The sequence below is a fragment of the Gopherus flavomarginatus genome, chromosome 10 (genome assembly GCF_025201925.1).
Source record: "Gopherus flavomarginatus isolate rGopFla2 chromosome 10, rGopFla2.mat.asm, whole genome shotgun sequence".
In the NCBI taxonomy this organism is placed as follows: domain Eukaryota; kingdom Metazoa; phylum Chordata; order Testudines; family Testudinidae; genus Gopherus; species Gopherus flavomarginatus.
The window spans coordinates 6566028-6587799 of NC_066626.1; the positions used below are offsets into that span (position 1 = coordinate 6566028).

Genomic DNA, 21772 nt, shown 5'->3' on the forward strand with positions numbered 1-21772 from the left:
AACCTGGAATAGAGGGCGGGCCTGGGTTCCCCCAAACTTCTGAACTCCTGATCTGATCAGACACAGGAGGAATTGACCTGGACTGTGGGCTCTGTCAGAGGGGAAGGTCTCTGGGCTGTTCTCTGACCCACATGGTGAATCTCTGAGGCGAACAAATCTGCCAATAAGCACAGGACCTACCAAGATAGAGAAGGAACTTTGTCACAATATATAGTCAGTCTCAGTAGTTAGGTCACATATCAGTGTTTTTCCATTATTATGTAACTGGCTCAACAACTGTTCAAATATTGAAAAATCAGGTTGGGCTGGGAAGTCTCTGGAAAGGAGACCTGTTATAAACTTTACCATTCTCACTTGTCTGGGTGTAGGGGGTAAATAACCATTGATGCTAAGAATTGCAGTCCTTGATGTTCAGCTTGACATGCTGTCCATGAGTGACTTGGTATGGTGGAGAAATTGAATTAAGCATCTCATGTAACCAGTTGATCTCTATTCAGATGAGGGGGAGAGGAGAAGAGTTTTTTCCATAACCTGCAAGGATTGAATTAAAATTCTGACTGCAATATAAATCCCTGTTGGGATCACATAATAAAATTAGTTATGTCTGTGCCTTTTGCATTGTCAATACATAACTTACTTTATACAGTAAGAAAAATAAATATTTTTCAAGTTAGAATTTATTGAAGTGTTAATCTTTTACTGAAGTTTGAATGAGGCTTTTCCTTTATTTGAAGGCGCAGGTGCTTTTTTGCCTGCTTCAGCAGGAATAAAAAAATACAGCGTTAGTAAACTAAGTGTGTACCTTTCTAAATATATGTTTTTTTTACAGATGCTTTTGTAAATAGCCAGGAGTGGACACTAAGTCGATCTGTACCAGAGCTGAAAGTGGTAAGTAATATTTCATATTTACATGTGTTTTCTTTACTTCTGCGTTCCATTCTTACTGCATTACACAAGTGGAACATTCGTAAGGTTATATTTTAAAGTCTGCCAGGTTTTTCCTTTATAATAACATTTAGATGATTTTAAACCTTGAATATAAATATTAATGGGACATAACTTACAGACTCTTCTGTCTAAAATTTTAACATCTAAGAATATTACCGAGACTGGATACAATGCTTTTTCCTGTTTTTTGTTTTTTTTTCAACTTAGTTACTTAGTGCAATTAACAATGTTTTGTGTGTAGTAGTCATTTTCCCAGTGTAACTTGCTCTGTATTTTGGGGGTAGAGAGTGGGTGGGATGGGAGAGAAAAAATGTTTGAAAATAAAAATATTCTAAAATGCAAAACTGGGCAGGTGGACTAGGAGGCACATGTAGTACCTGAACAACTTTTAGCACACTGTTTGAAACTGATCACTTTTTAAGTGGAATGTGTCTATTAGATTCCTCCAGGGTCTCTGCATAGGACCATTCTTTTTCACTCTCAAGTTTTAAAAAAGAATTTCAAAATGAATTGTCTGGCTGATATGATTTTTTCTGTTGCTTCTTGTCAGGACTCCATTTGATTTTCTAAAAGACTGGAGATTAGTGGGAGGCAAGATACCCAATTGTCTTAATGTTAGTTCCAGAAGAATGCGAATTAAAGCAGCATTTTAGAAATGGTTTATTTTTGGCATTACTTTAGCTGAGCTTGAAGGGAGCGTATGTGGGAGATGCCATTGACGAAAGGAATATCTGGAGATAAAAATGCATGGCACAGATGAGGGAATTTCACAGAGCTGCTGTTTTGAAACCGAAGAACCACACTAGAGGCAGGAACTGGAGTTCCCCAAATGATAAGGGGGTTGATACAATAACTGAGAAGCTCCCCTTCACAAGTTTTGGGTTGAAGATGGAGAAAGAACGTCCTTCCAGCATTCAGATGGGGACAGGAAGATTTCAAAGTTATCAGGCACCCATGAGATACTAATACAAAGCACAAACTGTTCATCCTGCTGAGGACAACCTTCTAATAATCCCAGCACTAAGACACGGAGCTAGACTTAGTGCCTGTGAATGTCTGCAGCTTGGTGGTGGGAACTGTTTTGTGTGTGCACATTTGACTTTTATAGTGATTTCTGGTTAGTGAGTTTAGTTCTCTGTCTGTTAAGTGTGGTAATTTTTCAAGTCCAGAGCATAAAGCAAGTTACAGTGAAAAAGATCTTTTTGTGGCCCAGAAGAATTGAATCAGTAACTCTCTTGTGAACTCTCAGCTGTGTGTCTGTTCTAGGATATATAAGTAACAGTGGGACTAGAAACACAAGAGCAGCCTCCTCTGAGTTTCCTTTGACTGTAGGGTTCTTATGACAAACCTCTTTTTATCTCATTGAATTGGTCATAGACTTATTGTGTCTGCATTAAACTGTTACACCATACATAATATGTCAATTGATCCTACAGTAGCAAACATTTAGTTAACAGTAGGCATTGGCTATTCCCCAACAGTTTAACACCTTGGGGACTAACCAGTTCAAAAAGCTGGGCATACTACATATGCTTGCTGCTTTCAGGCATTGTTGGAGGAGTCGAGGTAAGTAAGGGGCCTTTGTTTAGTCAGAGGCTTTGGCTTCATTGCCCCCCAAAAAGTTCATTGTTACTGTGGGATAACTAATACACATTAGGATGTTACAGAAATATAGCTAGTGGAGACAGGGCACATTGTGGTTTTACCTGCAAGGTAAAAAGTCAGGGCCAATGCTCTACCCTCGTTTGTGGCTGACCTCACCTATTTACGTCACAAAAAAAACTCCAGTGCCTTGTCTCGACTAGGTTTTTGCAGCAGTATAGCTGATGTGTGTTAGTTATCCCTCAGTGAAAACAAAGCCGAAAACAGGATCTCATGCTGTTTGTGCAGGATTCCCCCTCTTGTCTCCTTATCTTTTTTCTATCTTCTCCCCATCCTATTTTTTGTTAGCGTAGAGGCTGTTTGTATGTATGAGGTGAATAGTCTGAATTTCTCTTTTGCCTTCACTCTTTTGGGGATATGAAGATGTTCCCTTGCCGCCTCATATTTTTCTTGTGCAACCAGATCAGAGCCTGTCTCTCTCCTGCTGCCTTTTAAAATAGAATCTGCAAGACAAAACTAATATGATTCTGTAAATTTGTGCAAGAATTTATTCCTGGTCTACATTACACAGGTAATTTGATGCAAGACAGCTTACATCGACATAGCTATGTATGCGTATACACTTAAATTTCGTTCCCGCCCACCTAACTGCTTTGTTATACCAACTTAATAAAGTCACCTCCTCTGGTGGCGTAGAGTCACGGCTGATATAGTTATTGTTGCAGTGTCAGTGTAGACATTGTTACTTATATCAACTGTTAATGGCCTCCAGGAGGTATCCCACAATGCCCCACCCTGACCACTCTGGTCACCAGTATGAACTCTGCTGCCCAGCAGCCAGCTGGCCAGAGAACTGCATCTCTCCTTTAAAGCCCTGTGAATTTTTGAAATTCCATTTCCTGGTTGACTGGCTTGGAGAGTACACCTAACAACTGCCTAGCTGACCACGCTGACTACATGCTGCGGATGCTCCCCTGCCTAGAGAAAACAGGAGATGGTGGATTTCCTGGGTCTGTGGGGAGAAGAGGTTTTGCAGGCACAGCTCTGATCCAGCTGTAAAAACACTGTCATCTGTGAGCAGATCGCTTAGGGCATGGAGGAGAAGGCCTACAAGAGGGACGAAAAGCAGAGCTGTGTGAAAGCCAAGGATCTGCAACAGGCGTACCAGAAGGCAAGGGAAGCTAACAATTGTTCTGGTGCATAGCCACAAACTTGCTGCTTTTACAAAGAGCTGCATGCCATCCTTAGATGAGACTCCACCACCACTCCCAGGAGCCCTGTGGCTACTTCGGAGAAGCCAGAGTCAGAGGCCTCTGCTGTGAACAGTGAAGAGGACGTGTTGGATGAGGAAGTGGAGGAGGGGTGGCATGGGGGGGACAGGTGATTGGGGGAGGCAGCTGCTCAGTGAACCAGGACATGTTTTTGACTCCAGCACAGTCGATCCTGATGCAGGGGAAGGAACCTCTGGTAAGTATGCTGTTTGCTTTGAAATTACAGGGATGGAACCCACAAAATAGCAGTACACATCTATTGATTTACTCTATTCTAAAAGAGGCAGTGAAACAACTAGCAGAGGAAGAGTTATTGTCTGCTTCTCATCCCCCTCTCGACAGTTAGGCATAGGGGGCCCTGTGGAACACGCTATTTATGTGCCCCAGGATGTCCCATGAATCTTCATAGATAGCTTGATGAGACTTTCCTGGAGTTTGTCTGCAATGCGCTGCTGTACGTTTCGGGGGAGGGCTGCCTTATTTCTTCTCCCGTGGTAGGACACTTTCCCATCCCCATAGCGATTACTTGAGCGGGAACCATTGCAGCATGGAGGCTAGCAGCATAGGGTCCCAGCCTGCAGTCAGCCTCCATTACCCTCAGGGGTGAGAGGTCAGCTAATATCACCACCACCTGAGGAAAACGGTGCCAATATTCAGTTCATTTGCCCTGTACACGCATACTCATGCCTGTGAGCTATCTCCCCTCATTTCCCCAATTTTCCCCCCACCCCAGGGCTGTGCTCGCCATGGCTCATGCTGTATAAATCCCAATGAGAAGTGAGAATGTAGTGCTAACAACTTGTGTGGATCGAAGAGAGTGAGTTCAGCCTCCTAAGTTTTGGTTTATCTCATGAATACACTGACAATGGTATTTCTGTATATTGTATCTGCAGCAGCTGCAAATGGGGCCATGAGAGTTTCTCCATCCACACCAACAGAATGGAAGAGCTGGATAAAGGGAAGAAGGAAAAGGACTTGGGATGACATGTTCCAAGAGAGCCAGCCTGCAAGCCTCCTTTGCCTCCAATAAAAGCGCAGGGCTTAGAGGATCACCTTTGCAGACAGCATGGAGAGGGATAGAGTAGAGAGGAAAAAGCTGCAGGAAAAGGAGAGGGACGTGCAGCTGGAGATGCTTGCACTTCTCAGACAGCAGACAGACATGTTGCAGACTCTGGTGAATTTGCAGGTTCAACAATCCTGTGCTTGCCTCTCTCTGCAGCCCATAGAGAGAGGCAACTATGGGAATATAGAGGCAACTATGGCATGTCGGGAACTCTCGGTGCCCCTTGCCCCTTAACATTTTGTGTGGCATTGGACTGCTGCACTGTGCTTACCATTCCACCCCTGGGAACATTAAAGGCATTCACAGCTGCTCATATGCTGACCTGGGAAAGACATGGTTGGTGTATATGAATTTGAAATGGAAATGACTGTTCTTTCCCCATCATAAGTTCTTTTTCCTTAATGTATTAAGTTAAAAATATTGTTTCTGTTTGTATCATTGTGGAATAAATGTGTTTTTGGAAACATAATTCATGTTTTAGTTCACAACATATGCTAAGTGGTGCCGGCATCGTTCACAAACAATATTAATAGGTGCACTGGCAATGGTAGAATATCGGAGTTGGAAGGAACTTCAGGAGGCATCTAGTCCAAACCCTGCTCAAAGCAGGACCAGTCCCCAGACAGATTTTTACCTCATATCCCTAAATGGCCCCCTCAAGGATTGAATTCACAACCCTGGGTTTAGCATGCCAGTGCTCAAACCAATGAGCTATTTCCCCCCCCCCCCCACCAAATGGTTCCTACAGGGCTTCAGAAGAGCAAGGACAGGTAGAGTAAATTACAGCAACACTTTCTACTCTGGCTTACTATTTAAATGGTCTTTCAAAGCCTCCCTGAGCCATATAGTTCCATGTTGAGCTGTTCTTGTAGCCCTGGTATCTGGGTGCTCAAAATCAGCAGACAGCTGCTCCATCTCCACTTTGATTCACAGATACTATGCAGGGCACACCAAACAGCTATAACAATGTTTTTCCCTGAAGTCCAATCTCTTGAGTAGACAGTGCCAGCAACCCTTCAGATGCCCAAAAGCCCATTCAACTGTCATTCTGCACCTCCTCAGCCTATAGTTGAAGCATGCCTTGGTGCTGTCAGTGTGCTGGTGTACGGCTTCATGAGCCATGGGAGCAAGGGGTAGACTGGGTCTCCCAGGATCACTGTTGGCATTTCAACATTGCTAGTGGTAAGCTGCTGGTTGTGAAAGCAAGCCCTTGCTTGCACCTCTCTGAACAGTCCTGTGTTCCTAACGATGCGTGTATTGTGCACCTTCCCTGTCCAGCCCACACTGAGGTTGGTGAAGTGTCCCCAGTGATCCACTAGTTCTTGTATTACCATGGGAAAGTAGCTGTATGGCAAGATGGTCTGATGCCAAAATGGGGATATGCGTGCCCTCTATCACTCCACCGCAGTTTCGGAAGCCCATTGCTGCAAATCCACCCACTATGTCCTGCACGTTGACCAGATTCTCAGTTCATCCTAGCAGGAGGCAATTAAAGGCCCTGCACACTTGCATCATAACAGATCCTGTTTTGGATTTCCTAACTCCAAATCAATTACTGACTGATCGGTAGCAATCTGGCATTGCAAGTTTCCACAGTACTATCACCACTCGCTTTTCCACTGTCAGAGCGGATCTCGCTTTGGTTTTGCTATGCTGGAGGGAGCTCTGCATGCAGATCCAGAAATGTGACCTTGAACGTCTGAAAGTTCCACAGCCAGTGCTTGTCATCCCAAACCTGCATGACCATGCTTGTTTCTTGGGCCCAAAACTGACACTCCACTGTCTGAAGCTGCTCCATGAATGCCACCAGCAACCATGAATTGTTTCTTTCTATGTCCTACAGCAATATAGCTTTCAAGGAATCATCGTATTCCCCGCAGCTCCTCTTGTGGCTCTGCAAATATTGTCCTGGGCTCATGTTTATCACAATAGTGCAGAGCTGCTCAGGATCCATGCTTCTGTCACAGATGGCGGACAGAGAGGTGGAACACGCAGGTTTGGGTGGGTGATTTTGAAAGGTGTGAAACATTATGGGATACAGATAAGATTATGGGGTAGAAAACACTGCATTATGGGAAGTTGAACCTGTGCTCCCCAGGGTCCCTGTATGACTTGTTTCTGACTTATGAGGCATTGTAAAACCTTCCCCAAACACCCTACACTACATGGTGGCAAGTTGCACAGTGGGATAGCTACCCATGGTATAGTTTTCTTTGCATTGATACAAGCGCTTCTAGTGGGAGGCGCACCACCAACATAAAGAGCATAGTGTTCACACACACACACAAACTATGTAATAATTGTGCTGGCTGAATTCCCATGTAACTTAAGTCAATGTAATTCTGCTGCTGAGATGAAGTGAGAAAAGAAAAGACTAAAACCAGCTGAAAATGCATAGCGCAGGTTTCCAGCAGGAGCAGTGGTAAAAACTAAAAAGATTATGCTAAGATTCACTCATTTTTGCTCAGCTTTTCCAATCAGCAGAGCACAAAATGAAATGTACAAAATTATATTAGTTTAACTTCCTCACTCACTAAGTAAACTTTCCTGTACTGAGTAGGAGTTCCCCACCACCACCAAAAGCCTTGGTTAAAGTGGAGATTATCCCAGCATGCAAGAAACGGCAACAGTAGATTTGCACTTGCCAAATCCACCTATCGGTTAGAACAGCGTCACAGCTGACAGTCTGTTAATGACAAGTCAGCCAAGTTTGTTTTTATTTCAGATGCGTACATGCTACACAGAGAGTGAAACACATGGCAATGCCTAGAACAAAATGATATTGAATTAAGTGCTAGTGTAACCACAACGGATTGACTTTCGCTAATACTTAAATAGCCTATTGAATTTTGAAATAAACTACATAAAGGGAAATTGGTTGTGTACTCTGTTATTACTAGCAGTGTTCTGTTGTGCAATTGTACTGGTTTGATAGATAAATCATTTGCTTAAACCATGGTTAATGACACACATGATACATCTCCTCTTTACTTCCCTTGTCTCCTTGCTGTCTGTCTGCTTTACGTACCATACTTTTTGGAATGCTTGCATTGCCAAGTGATCACATCTTGGCTGAATATGAGAGCCCATTTCACCATGATTCCTATCCTCCTCTTTCCATAAAACTGGGGACAGGGTCTTGCAAGTAGTGGAGACAAACTTTTGATGTGCAGCTGCTGCAGAGAATGAAATTCAGGTTGTCAGGCAGTACAAGTCTTACGATGACCTTCTGCTGGTTTCATTTTTGTGCAGCCCCTGCTAAAAGCAAAGCTCCATTTTACCGTTTAATAAAAACAGAAATTTGATTATACTATTGAAATATAATTGAAATGAGCTGCACCAGCTGTGCCTGTGGCACTTGTGCTCGAGCAGGAAGGATGGCCAAGTAATTCCATCTCAAGTCTACATTCATTCTTAATCTATAAATCTGCTGTCATGAAGGAACTTGTGTAGTGAATCATCGCCCTATAACAGACCTTGTTCCCAGACTAATGATCAACTCCATAATATGCCTAAGGAAGTGAAGGGCCATGTTAACTGCTCAACCTGTCTCTCTTGTGCCACAGCACTATTATGTTCACTGCCACTTAGATTAATTTTGGGTTGTGTGTGTCTGCTTGTGGCTCTTTTGTTTAGGGATGTAATGGAAATATGAGAAGCATATAGCATTTGTTCCTGTCACAAACTAGCATATTAACAGCCTTGGTTAAATGGAGCAATTAGGATGCAGACAGGAGAAGATGTTTACTGTAGTAAATATATGCTTAGGGGCTTGATACTTTAGATTGCTGAGAACTTCATTCAAGGTACTCAGTGCCTGCAACTTTCACAAGCAGCAAAGAATCCTGTGGCACCTTATAGACTAACAGAGGTTTTGGAGCATGAGCTTTCGTGGGTGAATACCCACTTCCTCAGATGCATGTAATGGAAATATCCAGGGGCAGGTATATATATGTGTGCTAGCAAGCAAGCTAGAGATAACGAGGTCGTTATCTCTAGCTTGCTTGCTAGCACACATATATATACCTGCCCCTGGATATTTCCATTACATGCATCTGAGGAAGTGGGTATTCACCCACGAAAGCTCATGCTCCAAAACCTCTGTTAGTCTATAAGGTGCCACAGGATTCTTTGCTGCTTTTACAGATCCAGACTAACACGGCTACCCTCTGATACTCAACTTTCACAAGTTATTTGGGGTTTGTTCATTTAGCTTCGTTGGGCTCTTCGTATACAGAGTTCTATCTTGTCCTCTCCTGATTTCATTAGTTCTCTTTGCAAGCTACCCGAAAATACTGGGAGTTGCAAGTTAAACATCAGGAGAGTGTGTTAATGTACAGTGGAGCAGAATAGTACATCATGTGGTATTTTCACATTTCAGTGGTGTTTTTTCTGCAGTGCCAGTCAGTGAAGTTAGTGTTACCCAATCTACTGTAGTTGTTGTGTTATGTACTGATGAAGAAAAGGAAGCACAGGGAAGTTAAGTGACTTGGCAGAGGTCACATTAGCAGTGTCATTGAAATAGAATGCAAATCTTTTGATTCCTAGTGTGAGGTTTTAATCACAAAAGCATCAAGCATCCTTCAACTTGCTAGTATAGAATGACTGACTGTTACAGGGGAACAATATCCCTAATGGCGGACAGAACTGTCTCTAGGGACTGCAGGCAGCATGGGGCCAGCAGCCCGGAGCCCCTAGACTTCCAAGAGCTAAGCAGATTTTTAGAACTACACCTATTTCTGGTAGCTGTTTGTCAGTCATCTTACTGGGATGGAAAAAGACTCTTAGAAGTAATACTGTTCTCTCACCAGAACAATAACTTCCTATGCAGTATACTCTACAGTACTGCTACTCCTCTTTGAACCATCACTGTTAGGCCCCGTCAATTGTCTGTTGTATTATTGTAATAGATTTTTGTTGGTGCTTTGAGGTAGGTATAGTTTGTGTATGCATTGTACATTTGACCAGTCCTTCAGTGGGTGCTGTCAGTGTGCTATCCTGTTACAAATATTAAAATCTTAGAGAAGTTTCTGTGGATGGGCTTGCCTGTTGTGACAGCCACTGATTACCCATAAAACTTTCATTTTGTCCAATCTGAGCATGCTCTTTGCTGAGAAAGATAACCCTCATGGTCAAGACCTCAGAAGCTCCTGCCTGGTGCAGCTTCACAGCAGACAGCAGCTAGACTGTAGCCAGTCACAAACAGTATCTTTCTATGATCTTTCTTGTTGGAAAGCTCTAGGCTGTGATCGGTTAAGGAATAAATAAATACCCAGCCTTTTTCTTTGTCAGGAGTTTCCTTCATTTCTGTTCTATAGAATGCCTGCAGTATCTATCTGCTAAACCGGACGACATCTATGTAATATGTTGAATATACTTTTATCAGACAGAACAGTAAATTGTACTCTTCTGTTCCCCGGAAAACACGCTTAGTTTTTCCACAGTTCTTTAAAATTTAGGCTATACCCTTATCATAGTCTAGTCCATCTGGAACACTGCAAACAAAAAAAAGCACTCCAAACTCATTTGCATGCCACTCCTAAACATGCTAGGCACCATACAATTTGCTTGTCTGAATCCTTTGATAATTTCCTAACTGGTTTATGAAGGCATCTCAGATTACATAAAATGTACATATGTGTGGAGGAGGGGAATGTTTTGTGTTGTCTGTGCATGCTAGTTCTCAGCAAAAGTATCAACCTGATGCAGTTAAAAACAAATTTTAAAGTAAAAACGGATCAGTCAGGAAGATAACTACATAGTGAAAACAGGCTGGTGTATTTGTGGTTCCTGTGGTCCCTCACAATTGCTAATCTTGATTAACAGATTAATTCCTTGGTACGGGGCATCAGATTTTCCCAGTATTTACTCTATTGCCAGCAATCTTCAGTGATTAATAACAGTTAAGGGCCCTGAGTTTTGTGAAAAATGATTTTTATTCATGAACATGGAGGACACAACTAGATATAACCTTACACTTCATAGATGGAGGCAGCTGAGTTGAAGAGATTTTTAAGAATCTGATCTCCCCTTGAGATTGAGCGGAGGGTGTAACTAAGTGCCAAAGGGTGCCATTTAAATCATTGAAGCTAGAACAGAGAATAAACAAATGAAGTGTTACAGAAGTAGACTTGATGAAGAACCATGATAACTATTTTTGGAGGATTCCTGGGGTTAATGAATGTTGTTGCTATGGGAAGAATGAGCCCAAGTCAATACTTAGAAACGTAAAACTGATCTTACACACTAGCCTTAGCTAATTGGATAAAATGATTTGTGTTAATTACTCCTAGGGGAATTGTGCTCCACTGTGTGTGTGTGCGCGCGCGCTTAGAATTCATGTCCTCTGCAGATTTCTTTGCTTCCCTGCAAAAAAAGACCTTCTGACAGGGAAGCAAAGGGAAGCTGGAAGAGCAGTCATGCACCACTCTCTAGCTGCGCAGGTACATCATTGCAGGCACCTGGAGCAGCTGGAGGAGAGGTAGATCACTGCAGGGCTGGGGACACCTGAGCTGGGATAAGCTGTTAGTCCGTGGAGGTGGGAGAGGATGGGGTTTACTCTTTCCCTGCAAGGAGTGGCTGGGGCTGTGTCAGACCCACCCCCAGAAATTTCCGCCAGCTTCAGAAAGCTCAGCATCCTCTCCTGCTTCCTGCCCCTGTTGGTCATCAGCTCTCCGGGGAGGGGCCACTTTACGGCGAGCTGCTCCCGCATCCACTCAACCCCTGTGCATTTGGACCTCCCATATCCAGACACCCCACCGAGCCTCACCCCATACTCCCAGAACCCCCCATCCCTCCATACCTGAACCACACCCCACTGAACCTCAACCCCTGCATCTGGAGCCCCTCCTGCACCCAGACCCCCTGCCTCCGGACCCCCACCCTTGAACCCAGACCACCCCCCAACTAAGCTCCCTGCACTCAAATCCTCACCCTTATGAGCTCCACCCCCCTGCACTTCCCTGAGCCCCCATATCCAGACCCCCACACCACTGCCCCAACTAGTTGCACCCAGACGCCTCTGCTGAGCCCCAACCACTTTCACCTGGAAGCCCCTGTAGAGTCCCATTGCCCCTGCACCTGAAACCGCCCCTCCTCATGAGCCTCTGTGCATCCAGAACCTCTCTCACCTAGATCCCCCACTGAGCTGCCTGCACCAAGATTGTTCCATACAGAATCCTCTCACCCTACACATGGATCCTGTCTGATTGAGCCTACCTGCCCCACACCCGGCACAGAAAGGCAGGGCCCCTGGTTGTTTCTGTGGCAGGCCCAGGCCTTGTGCTGTGCCAGGGTCACGTGCAACCTCACCACTGAGTCCGTGTCCCGGGGTAGGGAGGCTGCTGAGCCTCAGCATTTATTTATTGAGAAATAAATCTTGCAGAATTTTAAAATATTGTGCACAGAATTTTTAACTTTTTGTCACAAAATGCCCTCAGGAGTAGTTAACACATTCCACAAGTCAGGTGTATTACTTACACTCATCATGCCTTTTTTTAGCCAATGGATTAAAATACAGTAACTCCTCACTTAATGTTGTAGTTATTTTCCTGAAAAATGTGACTTTAAGTGAAACGATGTTAAGTGAATCCAATTCCCCCATGAGAATTAATGTAAATAGGGAGTTAAGTTCCAGGGAAATTTTTTTCACGAGACAAAAAACTATATATTATATAGATATACACAGTATACGTTTTAAACAAGCAGTTGAATACTGTCCACAGCTATGATGATTGTGAAGCGTGGTTGAGGTGGTGAAGTCAGAGGGTGGAAGAGGGAGGGATATTTCCCAGGGAATGCCTTGCTGCTAAATGATGAACTAGCACTTGTCTGAACCCTCAAGGGTTAACACGTTGTTAGTGTAGCCTCTCTCACAAGGCAGCACGAACTTGAGGGAAGGGAGAAAGCATAGCAGACAGAGACAGACACACACCTTGTGCGTGGGAGAGAGAGAAAGATGCATTGCTCGTTTAAGTAAGCTGACCCATTCTTTTTAAGTGGATCAGGAAGTTGAGACAGCGGCTGCTGCCCTAAGCTCTCTGTATCTCTCTGCATCTGTGCCCCTGTATGGAGAAGGAATAAGTGGGGTGCAGGAGTAGGGGGGAGGGGAACACCCTGACAGTCCCACTTTCCTCAGATATTAGGAATGGCAATATACAAAAACCTGCAGGAGAACACTTCAGTCTTCCTGGCCACACAATAGCAGATCTTAAGGTGGCCATCCTGCAGCAAAAAAACTTCAGGACCAAACTTCAAAGAGAAACTGCTGAGCTTCAGTTCATCTGCAAATTTGACACCATCAGCTCAGGATTAAACAAAGACTGTGAATGGCTTGCCAACTACAGAACCAGTTTCTCCTCTCTTGATTTTCACACCTCAGCTGCTAGAAGGGGGCCTCATCCTCCCTGACTGAACTAACCTCGTTATCTCTAGCCTGCTTCTTGCTTGCTTATATATACCTTCCCCTGGTAATTTCCACCACATGCATCCGACGAAGTGGGTATTCCCCCATGAAAGCTCTTGCTCCAAAATGTCTATTAGTCTATAAGATGCCACAAGACTCTTTGCTGCTTGTACAGATCCAGACTAACACGGCTACCCCTCTGATACTTGCCAGTTTCCTTACCTGCACAGCAAGCAGGAGTCTCTGGGAGCAGCTCCAAGGCAGAGGGCAGGAACAGCACATGGCAGTGGTGGGGAGGGACAGCTGAACTGTCGGCAATTGATAGCCTGCTGGGTGGCTGCAGAACAGGGAACTTAGAGGAGCAGGGAGCTGATAGGGGATCTGGTAGGGGGGCTGCTGGTCCACCCTGGTTCCAAGCTCTCACCAGCTAGCTGCAACGGGCTGCTCTTCCTGCAAGCAGTGGACAAAGCAGGCAGCTGCCAAACGATGTTGGAAGGAAGCGTTGCACAACTTTAAACGAGCATGTTCCCTAATTGATCAGCAACGAAACGACATTAACCAGGAAGACTTTAAGTGACGAGTTACTGCATTGGAACTGTGAAGCCTTGTATGATAAATGAATGTGGGCACTCCGTTATGTTGTAAGATTTGGAGAAGCTTGTATATTAACGGTGTAAATATAGCAATGAATAACATTTGTGAAGTGTAATGCTTTTGATCCACCATCCACAATGCTTAGGACTTGAAACAAATACATAAAAAGAAAACAGTGGGGAAAATATACCACAATTATTGAATGAACTGTTGGACCATAATTACATTTCCTCACTGGGACCCTTCCAAAAGATAATGTTACGTCTCACAACCAGAACATTGTGTGTGCTTTTCTTCCTTGGTCAACTGTGTGCATCAAATGACAGTGGAGTTGATACAGATTTTAAAAGAAATAAACTTCAATTTGTTGCAGACATCATTAAAGTGACCCCTTACTCTTGACGTTTCAGTCCTTCCTGCCTAGTCCTGCCCTGCTGTTTCATTGCCCTCTTCTCCACCAATTGGTAGCATAATTTCTCAGTTAGGTTGTGAGCTTTTTAGGGTATGTACCTTATCTTTTGTGCATACTGTGTGGCACTCAGCAGAGATTTTCAAGTGGTGTAAAGTAATTATGGAAATCTGGAAACGGCCATGAATACATCCATTAGAGAACTGATGTGCAGACTAAGGCTGTGTCTACACTACTGCGGTAAGTCGTCCTAAGAGTCACATAGCTGGAGTTGTGTAAAACGTATTTGGAGTTGACTTACTTTAGGTCGACTTACTGGGGTGTCTACACCGCACTGAGTTAATGGTAGACACTCTCCCTTTGGCGTACCTTACTCTTCTCATTCTGGGTGGAGTTTTGGTGTCAACAGGAGAGCACTCTGCTGTTGATTTAACGGGTCTTCACTAGACCCGCTAAATCGACCCTCGGTGCATTGATCACCAGAGCGCTGATCTGGCGGTAATGTAGACATAGCCTGAGAAATAACAAAATGTCTTTTCTAATATTTGAAGTCTTTGAGTAGATTAAAAAACAAACAAACAAAATATCTCGCCATGGTAAAAATAGACTTCCTTTCTTTCTACCTCTGTTCTGTCATTCTGGAATCTGATTTGATGGGTTTTTGATTGTTGCAGGCAGTTCCACCTCTAACTGACTTCTAGGTTTTTGACAGCCAGTATGGCCTACATTAGAATCAACACACACTTGCTCATGTTCTCAACTACAGCCTCCTTTGCTGTGAGACAGCAGCTCCTGCCACTGTGGTGGCAGAATTGATATAGCAATTCATTGGGGGGCTGCAGTGACTCTGGAGTAGACCTTAGGTATTGTATGGCAGGCCTATTCTCTTCTGTTTGCCTCATGGGACTTCCATCCTCTTCCTTGGGGGTTAAGATGGGAGCAGATGGGACACTAAAGCTCAGTGCCTTCCCTCCACCTCCCAGACTTAGCCAGGCAGATATTTTCCTTCCCTCTGATTCTTGGGATCCTGGGGAAATTCTGGACATAAGGAGGTTCTCATTCACTTCAGAATGGTCCTGCTAGTTGTGCTTTTCAGACAGATGACCCTTTTATTCAGAGAGCCTATTCTCCTTCCTTTCTTACCCAAGCTCTCTTATTCAAGGCCCAATGTATTGCCAAAATCCCCCTCCCCGCCCCTCAAAAAAACACAGTAAAAAAAAAACAATCTCCATTAAAGATCTTGCTCAAAAAAGAGAGCTCCTGGCTAAACAGCACTTGTCAAACCAGGTAGTCTCCACTTACAGAAATAATGTTGAAGGTCACGTTTTCAGCCAGACTGCAAATTCACCCTATGCCAGTTACGTAACTAGAGACGTCAAGTCAATTTGTTCAAATAAATGTTTGTTTTCATGCAGGTTGGTCCTGGGATGCAATTTTCAGAGACAAGTTTTGAAAGTTTGGCCCAAAATGTTTGCAGCCACACAATTATGTAGAAAGAACAAGGAGTACTTGTGGTACCTTAGACTAACAAATGTATTTGAGAATAAGCTTTTGTGGGCTAAAACCCACTTCATCGGATGCATGCAAAATAAAACAAAAAAAAAAAAACAAAAAACCTTTTGTAGTGATAATCAGGATGCCCCATTTCCAACAGTTGACAAGAAGATGTGAGTAACAGTAGAGGAAAAATAAGCATGAGGAAACAGTTTTATTTTGTGTAATGACCCATCCACTCCCAGTCTTTATTCAAGTCTAATTTAATGGTGTCAAGTTTGCAAATTAATTCCAATTCAGTAGTTTCTCTGAGGCTTTTTTATTTTTTTTATTTTTTATTTTTTTTTGAGTATTGCAACTTTTAGGTCTGTAATTGAGTGATCAGGGAGATTGAAGTGTTCTCCAACTGGTTTTTGAACATAATTCTTGATGTCTGATTTGTGTCCATTTGTTCTTTTACGTAGAGACTGTCTCCCTACTGTTACTCACACCTTTTTGTCAACTGTTTGAAATGGGCCATCCTGATTATCATTACAAAAGGTTTTTGTTTTTTCTCCTGCTGATAATAGCTCACTTTAACTGACCACTCTCGGTGTAGTGGGTTTGGCAACACCCATTGTTTCATGTTCTCTGTGTAAATATATCTTCCTACTGTATTTTCCAGTGCATGCAGCTGATGAAGTGGGTTTTAGCCCACAAAAGCTTATGCTCAAATAAATTTGTTAGTCCCTAAGGTGCCACAAGTATGCCTCGTTCTTTTTGCTGATACAGACTAACACGGCTATCACTCTGAAACCCGTTACAATTATGTAGCAGTCTTGTATGCTTTGGGGGGAAGGAGAGGAATCTTCCAAATGAATTGGCATGCCCTGTCAGTCTTAGCAGGATTTCCGCTTTTACCTCTAGCAGTAACCTAGAGACGTTTTTGCCTTCAGTTGAAGCCATGTCACAGGTTACAGAGCGCGTCCTTTTGTTTAGCTGGTGTTTGAGAATGAGGCAAATGCAAGCTCTCCATGTGATTGAACTTGTCAAGAATCTTACCTCACACTTATTTTTAGATGTAGATGTTTTGCATATACCAGTGTACTCAGTAATTCCTCTTGGGTGAAAATTAGATTAAAAGCTTCCGGTGTACTCCTTTTAAATGCTTTTCAAAGTCAGTTTACACAGAACCCTACTGAACAGACGGCCTTTCTACTACCACTTAGCTCCAGCTTTACTTGGGATTTATTTATTTTGGTCTGTTGCTTAGGTTGGTAGCACCTACGCTTGTAAATACAGTGGCATTTCCCTTGACATAATCCTGTTAGTTTCTTTGCTGCGACTTCCAAGCTGCTTGTCTTCAAGCTCTCCTCCCCACCCCCAACCCCCATCACTGTGGCCCAGTGCAGTAGGTTTGATCCCTCCATTTCCTTCTGTCTGTCTGTCTATCTATCTAAATTCCTTTCTGCTTTTATTCATGTTTTCCCCTTCTTATAGTCCACATCATTCCCTGCACCTATGGCCTTTTGGACAAGGGCTGGATCTATGAGCTTTGATTATGAGCTCTATGCTTAAGATACTTCCACAACTGCATTATTGGCAATCTTTGGAGTGTGGAAGGAGAGTGAGCAGCTTTCAGGAAGCTATCTTCACCTAGTTCTTTACTGGAGTATGTTTGTGGTGGGGGAGAACAGATCCAGGATCATAAGGCTTTCCCCAAGCCCACTTCTCCCCAAACTGTCACTTTGGGATTGTTTGGCATCCTACCTGCTGTTTTGAACAAACTTTATTAGGAAGACCACCTTACTTCAGCATGCTGATAAGAAGGATTCCATAAAATGGATAGAATGTCTATTAATTTATTATGGGTTCATTGAACACCTCTGTTGTGTTCGGAGATCAAAAGTGCACAGTGGCACACAGTCACTGACCCAGGAGCTTACGTACTGAACTAGATGGATGATAAAACAGTTGAGACTCTCAAAGGAGAACCAGGAAAAAGTGTCGTCCTGAAATCATGTATAGTATTCCACCTTTTCAAAAAGGTATGATCAAGTAAATACTTTCAGAACTGTATTTTAAGGAGGAATTTGAATACAAGGGAATGATTGACAGATGCACAAGAGGGTGCTTCTTCCGAGTGTAGGGGTCAGCATATCAGAAAGTGAAGTAAATGGGCTACCTAAGGGGTAGTTTTAAAGCAAGAATTTGGTGAAGCGAACAGAGCAATTGTAACTGCCACTTACTTGCAGGTTTTTAACAAATAAAAATTTCCTTTGTGTGACTCATAACAATAGTGTTTCTTCTGCTGACTCTGCGGCAGCAGTTACACCAGAATTGCTACCTGGGATAATTGACGTTAATGGACAAAATAGTCCAACATGGTCTGAAAGCTTTAGATAAGTTGCATTTTTTTAAAAAAGCATGAAGGATAGAATAAATGTTACTTCATTTTTTACTCAATCTTGATATGCAGTTGAATAAAGAATGTTCTGGAAGTTTGGCATCCTTGGGGGTCGGTGGGTGGGCTAAGATTGCAGTGCATTATTGTATATGATGTACAGTATTGGTGTTGTGTGTGCCTAAGGAGGAGTAGAGGGAAAGGACTATAGATAGCTTCACTTCTCATGGCATTCCTTTTGCACTATGTATGTGATGTGCTCTCACAATGAATTTTTTGGGGGTTCTGAGATACATTCCTTGTTTTTCTTATAAATGGTATTTCTCCTAAACATAGATGTTAAAATATTAAATCTGCTTTTGGGGGACTGAGACGTTCTTTGTTTAAATAAAATTATACAAATCATACTATTTGTTATATTTTTTAAATATCAGAAGATTTTATTATTGCTCAATGTGTATCATCTTTTCATTGTAGGGAATTGTGGGGAATTTAGCTAGTGGCAAGTCTGCACTTGTGCACCGGTATCTGACTGGCACGTATGTCCAGGAGGAATCTCCTGAAGGTAAGTGGATATGCGGATGATTAAAAGCATGCTGATTTTAGTTCTTTTGCTTTCATGCAATGCACTGTTAATCCCTATTTTCATATATCATACAGAAATAGTACAGTAAAAAAAAAATCATCATTGGTTGTTCTGCAATGTTGGTAAAAAAAATAAAGTATGTTTCCTTTTAACATTTGTCATAGTGGAGATAAGTAGCAGCAACAACAACAATTGTATACCTCTTTTTTTGTAATATCTTAACATTTTAAAATTCTTTCCCATGAAGTATTTGTGCATATGGGAAATGTTCTTAATCTCAGTTTCATAAATGCAAACACTACCCAATGTAGCATTTACTACTATGAGTACTTCCGTTAATTCCAATTTGGCTGCTGAAGGCAATTACTACTACTCTTGGTATTGGAAATATACAGGATTGGGCCCTTCAGTTTGTTGTACCAGAGACAGTAAAGATTTTCAAATAAAACTCGTGTTATGAATTTGCTCCATTATTTTTGGAACACTAATTTTTGGGCCTGGAGGAGAACAAATTTTTTTTCCAGTTCTAGTTTTATGTTACAGTTTAATATGTAGTTCAAAACTTTCATTGTATTTGTTATTTTAATTTAAGCTTAGTCACTTGTACCGTTTGAGATCATGTATATCATCGTAGCACATAATTGAGGTATATTTTTCACTAAAAATATTTTCTTGATTTTTATTTATTCTCCTTATGAACTTTAAATCCAACTCTGAGACACTGAATTTCTGGTTCCTTCTTTTCCTTACTGGCTGTTCCATTCTTTGCAGATATGGATGCAGGTAACTATTCATTCTCTTCATGGCAGTGCTTGTCTTGTTTTGAAGAGGGAGGAGGCACAGCTTTTGTACTGTAGTGTTTTCCCTTTGTTTTGTGTATCATCTTAATTTTGTTTTTCTTTTGATTTTCTTAAATTTTAAGCACATCTCTCTGTCTTGTCCCTTTCTGTAGATGTCTTTTTAGCAGTAGTCGTATGTAGCTTCATGTGTCTACTGTAACACTTGTTTCAAATTAATGCTTGCCGTAGGAGGTTATACAGTTCAGAGTGTTAGAGCATAGTATTCTTGAGGTTTTAACTAGTCTTGGTAATTAAAATATGCAAGGCTTCACTGTGGAGTTGGCCATTTTCATAGCGGTGCAAACATTTTCTAGATTTTATTACTTTGCATAAAAGAGACTTAGGTCTCTTCTCTACTGTTGATAGAGGTGATGTGTGAGGGCCATTGCAAAAGGAGCAATAGTTGGATTTGTACATTAATGCTCAGAAATCCTGTACTGGACTGTTGGAAAGTCACTACCTAGTACTGCCGCTTCAAGCGGCTATCAATAATGAGAAATAAATGAAGATAAATGGTGGGCAAGTCTCAAAACAGAGAGTCTGACAATGAACAGAGCATAATCAGTATCTCCACTGGTTTTTATTTATTTATTTATTACTCTCATAAGCAGAAGATAATACTTGATTAGTTCTTTCAGGAGACAAACTTGTTTCTGTTCTGTAGAATTTTAATGGCATTCTTTCCCCTAAACCTGGAATATTTAGTTTTTCTTGATTCTGTGATTTGTTGCTCTGTTCTGAGCATATTCCCATCTGTCCTCTTTGTCTTTAGGGATAATTATTTACTGTACTTGAAAGTGACATTTAGGCTGTTTTCATGGACAGGATTAGATCACCAGAGCAGAGTCGGATCATTTCTTTGCACATCAATGTAGCTGACAGGCCTTACTAATGGCACCATGCATTTTCGTTAACAGGTAAAACTGGAACAATTAAAAGCCATAATTCACCTTGTAAGCAATAGGGTTAGGCTGTCCAGTGAAATCAGTACTTAGGAATTTAATTAACTCTGACAGCCTGTCGTTAGTAAACGTCATCTTTGGAAATAGCTCTAGCCTCACATAATTTGTGACAGTAATAGTTTATCCTCTCCCCATATCCTTGTGTGAAAACATACCCTGTCAATCTGGATCCATACTGGCAGTTCGAGTGAATCTAGGCAAGGGAAGGAGCTTGTTGCTCCAAGTTCTGCATTGGGATTTAGATTCAAGCTCTGTGCATAAGGGATTCGGCTGACCTGTTAGCAGTAACCTTCAGATTGGATGCTAATGTGAGGAGTTGCCTTTGCCCCTTGCTGATGACTGAAAAAGAATATGGGCTCTTTAAGTTGGACAAAGAGTAGAACATACCTGAGATATTGTGGCTTATGCCATTTCTCAAAATAAAACAGGTTCTTATCTCAGTGGTATTTGTGAGCTGTTGGTGAGTGCATGCTGGGTGGCATGGTAATTTACTCAGCGGCTCAACTACCAGTATCTAACTGTAATGTACTTAAGGTATGAAAGGCACCAGATACAGCCCCACACTGTTTTTGTTCCCTTTATCATTTGTGCCCCAAGTTGCTGCCACCTCAATAAACCACCTTCTGGCATGGATTGGCTAAGTGCCAGACCTCCTCGATGGCTTTTGAATGTTTCTCACCATGCCAGCAACTGTTTCTAGTGAGCATTTAAGCATCAATATGGGCAATGTCTGTTTTCCTTCCACTTTCTTTAAGCCTAAGTGTTTCTTCCACCCAAAAATACACTTGAATTACATCAGCATATGATGCAAAAAAATCTTTTCTCATCACTTATCTGGCAGCTCTTTGGATTTTTAATTCTAAGTGAAAATTAGAAAATGAAAGCTGATTTATTTCCTTCAGTAACAATCCAGGAATAATGCATGTTATAGCAGGCTTTAATTCATTATACCAACCTCCCACTATGCATATATGCATACCCAGTGGGACAAGCATTTTCATTATGGAGGTATTTTGGTGTCTGACTTAAGAGAAAATAGATGTCTGAAACAACCTTGAAGCCAGAGTAGTCTATGAGATTTGCAGTTACATCGCACTGATGTAGAAACAGGGAGCTGATTAAATATAGAAGACCTATTGAAGTTGTCTGCCTTCTCATAGTAAAACAGGGAACGATTAGAAAAGCAGCCACCAATCAGCAACTTGTATTGTGCAAGT

At 42.2% G+C, this 21772-nt stretch overlaps 1 protein-coding gene across 1 annotated transcript in view; it reads left to right on the plus strand.

Moving 5' to 3' along the window:
* Positions 1–21772, plus strand: part of AGAP1 (ArfGAP with GTPase domain, ankyrin repeat and PH domain 1) — a 672695-nt gene that overhangs the window by 237744 nt on the left and 413179 nt on the right. The window contains exons 2-3 of the mRNA XM_050915972.1: positions 830–888; positions 18646–18733. Coding sequence (XP_050771929.1) covers positions 830–888; positions 18646–18733 — 147 coding nt within the window. The remainder of the gene's footprint in view (positions 1–829; positions 889–18645; positions 18734–21772) is intronic.